This window comes from Anopheles aquasalis, chromosome 3 (assembly GCF_943734665.1).
Source record: "Anopheles aquasalis chromosome 3, idAnoAquaMG_Q_19, whole genome shotgun sequence".
Lineage (NCBI taxonomy): Eukaryota > Metazoa > Arthropoda > Insecta > Diptera > Culicidae > Anopheles > Anopheles aquasalis.
The window spans coordinates 5,870,001-5,877,500 of record NC_064878.1 but is presented as its reverse complement, the minus strand read 5'-3'; the positions used below and the strand labels follow the sequence as shown (position 1 = coordinate 5,877,500).

Sequence of the window (7,500 nt, the reverse complement as noted above, 5' to 3'; positions counted from 1 at the left end):
GTGGGGGGTTCGCTAGTTCCGTTGTCCCGTTGTGACAATTGCCTCAGACTGGACTGCCCTTGTTGCGCGCCTCGTCTCCCAAATTACCCATCCATCCGATTCCGGTTCGAGACGGAAAATGAAGTGCCAGCCAGTGTCCGTGCGGTCCGTCATAAGACAACCACGTGGCTTCCGACAAGAGGATTAACTTTTTCTCACACTTTATTCGTCCCTTCGCTGGCATTTCATTCTCTCTCTTTTACTCCGCCTATCTCCGTTTTGCTGCCGTCCGTTTATGGTGTCCTTCGGTCGGGAAGCTCCTTCTCTTCCTTCTTCTTTCACCATAAAAAGGATCCCATGGGAAACACGATATCCTTCGGGTGAGCGCACGCAAAAGGGAACGGGAACTGCGACGGGAAGCGCAGACAGTCCGGAACAGGGAGCGTAAAATAAAATTTAGGAAAACAAACTCTCATCGCAGCCCGTGGGAGCCAATGGCATGGGAAGCGCACCAAGACGCCGGACGCATCATTATCAAAACATCGGTAAGGTTTCGTTCGGATGATGGTAATTGGAGTAAAGGGTGACGTGGCCCCCTTTTTAATAACCTGGCAACATTTTCATACTTCACTTCACACGTTTCACCGCCCGGGCGGATCTTCAGATGAATGACGATTTTAGGGGTTCCGGAGCACAAGTGCTAATACCTTGTAATTAGCAATTCAAATTGTAGCACTTTAATCGAGAATTGTTTGAAAAGCTAGTTATTTTAGCAACTTTTAGTGAGTCTGTCTGTTAAGGAAATAATTTTAGATCATCTTCTCGGAAAATTATTGATAGAAATAATAGATAGAGGTTTAATTATTCTTTTTTTAAATTTATTAAACAACATATTAATTTATTCACATGCCGAAACAAACCATTTTATAGTTTAACTTTTTTGAACACAAATTAATCCCTTACTACTAATATTTAATGTCTTTTAATTTTCTTTTCATAATATTTTTTTCCTTATTTCCTTATTTCTAGCGAAGCTGCCGGGCACATAAAGAACTAGGACATTCCTACACTTTGCAAATAATTATCATTCCATCCCCTATTTGTCCATCGCGCGGCACGCTGCAGCTGCTGGCATTGAAATTGTTTGTTTCATTAACCGCGTACGTAGCACCAGCGAGCTGCTGGTCCGGAACCAATTTGCGAAAACCACCTTCTTCTTGCAGCGCACGGGAGCCCGGGATGCCACCGCATTAGCATTCCATCATAAGCGGGCTCGCAGCATAAGCGTGTCAAGCGTGCTCTACCCTTCAGCTCGATGACCGATGATATGGCTGGCTGGCTGCGATGCGGATGCATTCCGTGTTGCCCATCCCTATGCACCGCACCGAAACCGCAACCCGCTGGCGCCAGCGATGCGATGGCATTTTCATACCTTTTTTCCCATAATGTTGAGGGCCCTCCGAACTAGCATTATGTCCGTGTGGGCAAGGAGAAGCGAGTGTGGGAATTTTCTGGGATCTGCGAAACGCCACCACCAACACCGATGGCCGATGCCGATTCGTCGGCATCTTCGAGATCAGATCGCGCTCGCTCCCTCGCTCCCTCGGTTCTAGGGTGTTAGAACGCATTCTTTCACATTATGCTGCCGCTGCTGCTGGAGGGGTGCGTTCTCGAGTCCCCTCTCGGGGTTTTTGGGAATAAACAAAACCGAAAGAAGAATAGGAAAAAAAAGCAGCAAGGGTCGGCGCGTTGTCGCAGGAGAAGTAGCGAGATGGGAGCGAGACCCTTTCCCTTTTTAGGGCTGATCGTCTCGGTTGGTGTGGCCGGGCGAAGCAGCAGGAGCTGGGAAGTGGACGAGTGAACGAGCAAACCAAACTCTCTTTCTTGTTTTCTCTCATGGTTTTCCACGTCGGTCGACCAGGAGGTTCCCACCATCGGTGCTCCGGGAGCATAGGAGCATAACGGCGGCGACGACGACGACGACGACGGAGCGAGCATAAGTATGTTCACTCCCTTTCCATCGGTCGGTGTGTGTAGATTGTTTACATCCTGCGTGCCGTTGCCCCTGCGCTCTCCTGGCTGTCTCTGTGGGTCAGCTGCTACCGTCGTGGCGTGGGAACCCGTGGACCGACCGACCCTCGGTCTCCGAGCGTGAGCGTGAACGAGAAGCGCCTAGGTGGTTTATAGGGAGGGGAGCATTTGGTTAAATTGTTAATCATGATCATGTTGTTCGTGGCACGAACACGACGGTGGCCACACGGAAAGGGACCGCACCGTCTCGCTTTCTCACGCCACAGCGCGATCACCGGCAAACTCGAGCTGCTGCTGCGGATCAGGATCGATCGCCAACGAGATGGCATTCTCGTGCTGAATGCCGATGGTGTCGGATCGGTTCTGACACCGTTCTGGCTCGCGATCTCATCTCGGTGATCATCTTCAACTCTCGTACAGCTTTTCGTGCGATGGCGAATCCAAGCAAGCTGAATCCGAATCAACAACCACAGCAGCACCATCACCACCATCATCCGCAGCACCCGCAACCAACAAGACAGGAACGGCAGGATTATGCCTCCTCCGAGAGCTATCTACGTCGGATTAAGGCGGAAATCAGAAAGGTAGGTAGGCGACAACGGCCAACGTTTGCGGTGGCGTTTAGATGTGCAAAGTGATGTGGCCACAAAATGGCAACGGGGTGGTGATGATCATTCAATCAGTGTGCGGAGTGAATTTATTTCAATGTTGGGCAACAGAATAGTGATCAGTGGTCGCGTAGAGTGGTCTAGTCAAGGGGGGATTGCGCAAATCCTAATTGGAAATCCAAATGTGCTAATCTGCTTTGAATGTTTCAGTGCCACGTGTTGGCCGATGTACCAGGTATGGGTACCGGGTAGGAAATTCATGAAAGCAATTCACGAGGAAGTAAGTGAACGTTGAATAAACATCAGAGTTGGCGGCGGAAGAATGGAGAAGGAATTGCATTTCCATTCCAAGTGATCTATGATGCAACTTGTTTTGTGATTCCTAAACCTAAGAAGTGAATAACATAATGGAGCAAAGTATTTGTGGAAAAATGTTACGAAAAGTGATAATCTGTTTAGTGTGAATATTAAATGGAGTGAAGAGTTTCTAGAAAGTGGTAAAGGATAAAAGAAATACTTGAAATTTAAAGCATTCTGGTCAAGTGAATCAAGTATTTAAGCGAAGATCTGAAGGCAGTAATGCCCGGAAACATGTGTTCTGTAGTTCAGTGATGCCAGTTCTAAGTGAATTCTTAACATGAATCGACAAGATAGATTGTAGTGGACCAGTGGAACGTTTAAATCCAATTCATTCCATCCCTTGTCCAAATGAAAAAGAATTGCATTTCTGATGCCTTTATTCATTCAACTCGCGTTGCTCATCCTTCTCTTCTCCCCTCATCGCTTAGACAAACAAACCCATCATGGAAAAGAAGCGCCGGGCCCGGATCAACCACTACCTCAACGATCTCAAGGGACTCCTGCTGGATGCCATGAAAAAGGACGTAAGTGTTCTGCGGCACTCGCTGGCACATAAAAGAAAAGCAAAAGTGCAACCCAAAAACCGCCCAGCACTCGTGACCTTGCACGACTAAACGACGACTAATGTCCTTTTCCCCCTTCGCAGCCCGTTCGCCACTCGAAGCTGGAGAAGGCGGACATTCTCGATCTGACCGTGAAGCACCTGCAGGATATCGAGCGGCGCCGGTTGTCGATGGCCATGGCGGTGGATCCTTCGGTGCCGGAAAAGTTCGCCAGCGGGTACCGGGAGTGTATCGACGAGATATCGAAGTACTTCGATTCGCTCGGTACGGTGGACGAGGGCTTGAAGGGGCGCGTCCGGAAGCACCTCGAACGTTGTCTCACCTTCCCACCGAAACTGCCGGCCGGCTCCGGTCTTGGGGGCCTTGGATTGGGTGGCTTCTCGGCAGGACTATCGTTGCCGACGGTAGACGACATCAACAACAATGGCGGCGCTGGTCTGCTGAACCGAACACTTGCCAACAATCTGTCGTTGATGTTTCCCGGCGTTGCTGCTGCTGCTGCTGGTGGTGGTGGTGTTGGCTTCCCGAACCATCCTTCGGCGAGCGCTGGTGGACTGGACCTTTCCTTCAATCCGTTCCCGTTCTTTAGCCCCTTCCAGCGTTCGGCCCCATTTCCAGCGTATACACCGGGGACATTCCCAGCGGAACATGACACCGGTGTGGAGGCGATGGAGGGTCTGGAGAAGCGGACGAAACCATCTGTGCTCGCCACTACCACTCCCTGCAGCCCCCCCGTGAGTCCAACGCGCGACGATCGTGGCAGTTCGTCTCCAGGCATCGACGTCAGTATGCGAACGCCCACCGGGAAGACGATGGACCTCGTGGAGGGAACCGAGCAGCAGCAGCAACAGCAACACCACATGGAACGACTGTTGGCCATCTTTCCAACACCACCATCACCCGAAGACCGGCAACGTGGCGACGAACGGTTCGGCAAGCTGGGTCACCATTGCGACAGCTCACCGTTCACCGTACCATCGGTGGCAACCGGTGGCCAACAGAGGCGTACTGCGTTGTTGCTCCAGCCCTTAAAGATGAACGTCGACGGGCTGGACGATTCGCAGGAGGAGAGCGAGCAGAAGGACGAAAAGACGACGGATCGTGCCGGAAGCGAAAGTGAAGAGGATGACAGTTTGGTGCAAGGTCAACCGAATCGGGACCAAAGTGGAAAGGACCACCAGGGGGGTGCCGGTGGTGGTGGTGGTGGCGAGATGTGGAGACCGTGGTAGCAGCATCTACGCGGATAATCCTTTCGATTTCAACCAACTGAGCTTTAGCGCGGCATGCGACCTGACACCAGCCAGCTTTAATAGTGTACGTTTTAAGGCGAACGATGAGTCGATCTTAGGGTTTAAGGATTTTTTTAGCGAGTTAGATTTCACTACATTAGACTATCTCCAGCGCAGGAAGGAGATTTACAGGGAAAAAGGTTGTGTTTGCTGCACACTAGTTTATAAGACGTGGGTTCTATTTTAATTTGCCATTTAGTTTGAGTCAAGCTAGTGAATAATCAAAAAAGGGATGCGATTAATTATGTACTTTGTGTTGGAAAACTAAAAATGCTTTCAATTAACCGGAGGGGGATTAAAAAGAAACACTTTTAACAGGTTAGGGCATGCTTTCTGTTAATCAGCCACGAGTTATTGAGCTCAGAATGGAAGGATAGTCTACTAGATTGCTTACTACAGGTCAACAGCTGTAACCAATTATTTCAAACTTTGGGACGAATCTAAGAGCGCCATGCCTCGCGAATCTAGAACCATCTCCAAGTGCGTCTTTGAAAAGCTAATGTCTGTACGATATCACTCATAGGAAAATGGAAACCCCGTCGAACCTGAGAGCCCGATGGCTGGTGGTGATAAAAACCAAATGCAAATATTCATTCAAACCACAAGTTTTTCTCTGCACCACCTCTGATGCGATTCATTTACACTTTTCGTGGTATGATTTCTGACCTCCGCGATGACAATATTGTTACTATTAATTATGCTCTCTTCTGCTGCATTGCAAACATTTATCGCGAATCCACCTCGCCTCGCCACCGGAAAAGGTGATAAAATGCTGGCGCGACACTGAAGCGATATTAATTATATTAATTAAATATTTAATGTCCACCTTCCACAGCTGCTGCTGCTGCTGCTGCTGCTGCGTGAAACCGCAACACTTCCTGTACAGGAATGGGTAGCCTAGGGAACGGGGGAAGGGAAGGGATTTGGTGTGAATCCTGTTTAACGCACTCCACCATTGCAGAGTGAGCGAGCGAGCGTGCCAGTGCCGATTGTGCATTAAAATAATCTAAACGGAAACGGAACTGGTTCACAGCACTGCGTGGCTGGCGATGAAATACAGAAGAGGACAGGCACGAAAACGAAGGATAATCAATCGGCAACCAATCTGGAAAGGGAGGGAGGGGTACGGTACTGGTATGCGGCGCTTGTTAACCTTTGCAACAGCATTCCCCATCCCAACGCTGTACAGGAAGTGACTGCACTGAAGCGATGAATAAATTTTAAAACAATCTTTATCAATTCACCACCCAAGGGGGGTGGAGAGTGTAGGGTGTTGGTGGAGGTGAGCAATTTTCCAGCTCATTTAACCGGTGAGATTCCGTCGCTACACCCCCTCGCGCACGCACAGGCGGATGATGATTAACATGACACAAACTCCGATGATAATCGGGGTCGCAGTTCGATCGCCAATCGCAGGCACACCGTCATCCGGCCGATTTTTTTTCCACCCGCTCTCCCCCGACGGGATTCTGTATTCCAACCGGGCGGGGAATGGTGCTGCAGGTTGGAAAATCCATGCATGGAGAGTGAAGTAAAAACAAAACAAACCAAAAAAAAAAACGAATACTGGGGAGCTGGCAAGTGAGGTCCAAAGCGCCCACCGACCTGACCACAATTGAATGTTGTGGTTTTGCTATTTGAACATTAACCCGCAACCCCGGGGAGAGGTGAAAACGGTGCACAAGGCTCCAGTTCCCGGTGGGTGGAAAATATTTAAAATTTCCTGCCCATTATTTATTGCCACCGGCCCCCTCCCCTCGGTCTCGTGCCTTTTTGGGTGGGCAAAACCCCCCTTGAGGTATGAAGGGTGACACTTGCAGCCACTCCCCGGGCAACCACACCACATATGCCACACAAGCGACCGGACTTTTGGACGGAATTAAACGGTTTTCGTCCTCGCCTGCATCTCTTCTGGAGTTCCACGACGATTCCGCCCATTTCACATTCCGAACTCCGAAAGGGAAAACCGCGACCGATATAGCGCCGCAAAGCTACCGAAAAGCTAGTCCTCAAGTGTGTGACAAGTGGCCCGGTACCGGCTAGATTGTGGGAAGAACTGGAACACAACACACGCTCACCTGCCACCTTTAGAACCCTTTCGACTCCTTTCTTCTTTGGTCCTTCTTTCGTGTTTGTTCCCGGAGTTCCCGAAGTCCTGGACAGCACCTGGACCCTGGCAGGTCTGAAATACATTCACAGAAGAGGTTTATCGTCCGGGTTTAAAAAAAAAAAAAAAGGAATTCTTCAACCCATTCTTCGCTTCGCGATCCCGGAACGGCATTTGCTGCTGTTCACAAAGTTATTTTGTGGTTCGCGCTGGTCAACACTACCGCGAACAGGTAATTCGTAAGTTCCGCGTCGAGGTTTGGGATCATTCCAGAGCCATATTGTTCGAGTAGGCAAAAAGGCACTTCCGGGGCGGGTGAAGAAGAAGAGTGATAAAGCGGACCTGGCCGGTGGCCGGGCAGAGAAAAACGGTCGACCAGAAAGGACCATTATTTAACCGTTTTTGGTCTGGCGACTTTCTTCAAAAGTAGAGTACAGCGTCGCGGTTCTGGCGCGTGGCAGCGAATGAAAGAGGAGAGAACCGGGGCAACCGGGTTTTGGGTTAATCTTTTTGAACCGGCAAAAGGCAATCGCTCCGGGGCTTCATCGAGTGTGATGTGCAAA

The 7,500-nt window shown here is 49.9% G+C and overlaps 1 protein-coding gene across 1 annotated transcript; it reads left to right on the top strand.

Annotated features, from left to right (window-relative positions):
• The first annotated feature begins 2,441 nt into the window (after positions 1 to 2,441).
• On the top strand, positions 2,442 to 4,770 carry LOC126579132 (protein deadpan-like). Its single transcript, XM_050242457.1, has 4 exons — positions 2,442 to 2,469; positions 2,530 to 2,594; positions 3,407 to 3,502; positions 3,625 to 4,770. The coding sequence occupies exons 1-4, from the start codon at positions 2,442 to 2,444 to the stop codon at positions 4,768 to 4,770; spliced, it is 1,335 nt and encodes a 444-aa protein (XP_050098414.1).
• The last annotated feature ends 2,730 nt before the right edge of the window (positions 4,771 to 7,500 follow it).

What these genes read in the sequence shown, in the direction of transcription:
- LOC126579132 (XM_050242457.1), top strand. Translation starts at nt 2,442, where the DNA reads ATGGCGAATCCAAGCAAGCTGAATCCGA. An exon ending in TTAAGGCGGAAATCAGAAAG is followed by an intron (nt 2,595 to 3,406) that starts GTAGGTAGGCGA and finishes CTCATCGCTTAG; the next exon opens with ACAAACAAACCCATCATGGA. An exon ending in TGGATGCCATGAAAAAGGAC is followed by an intron (nt 3,503 to 3,624) that starts GTAAGTGTTCTG and finishes CCCCCTTCGCAG; the next exon opens with CCCGTTCGCCACTCGAAGCT.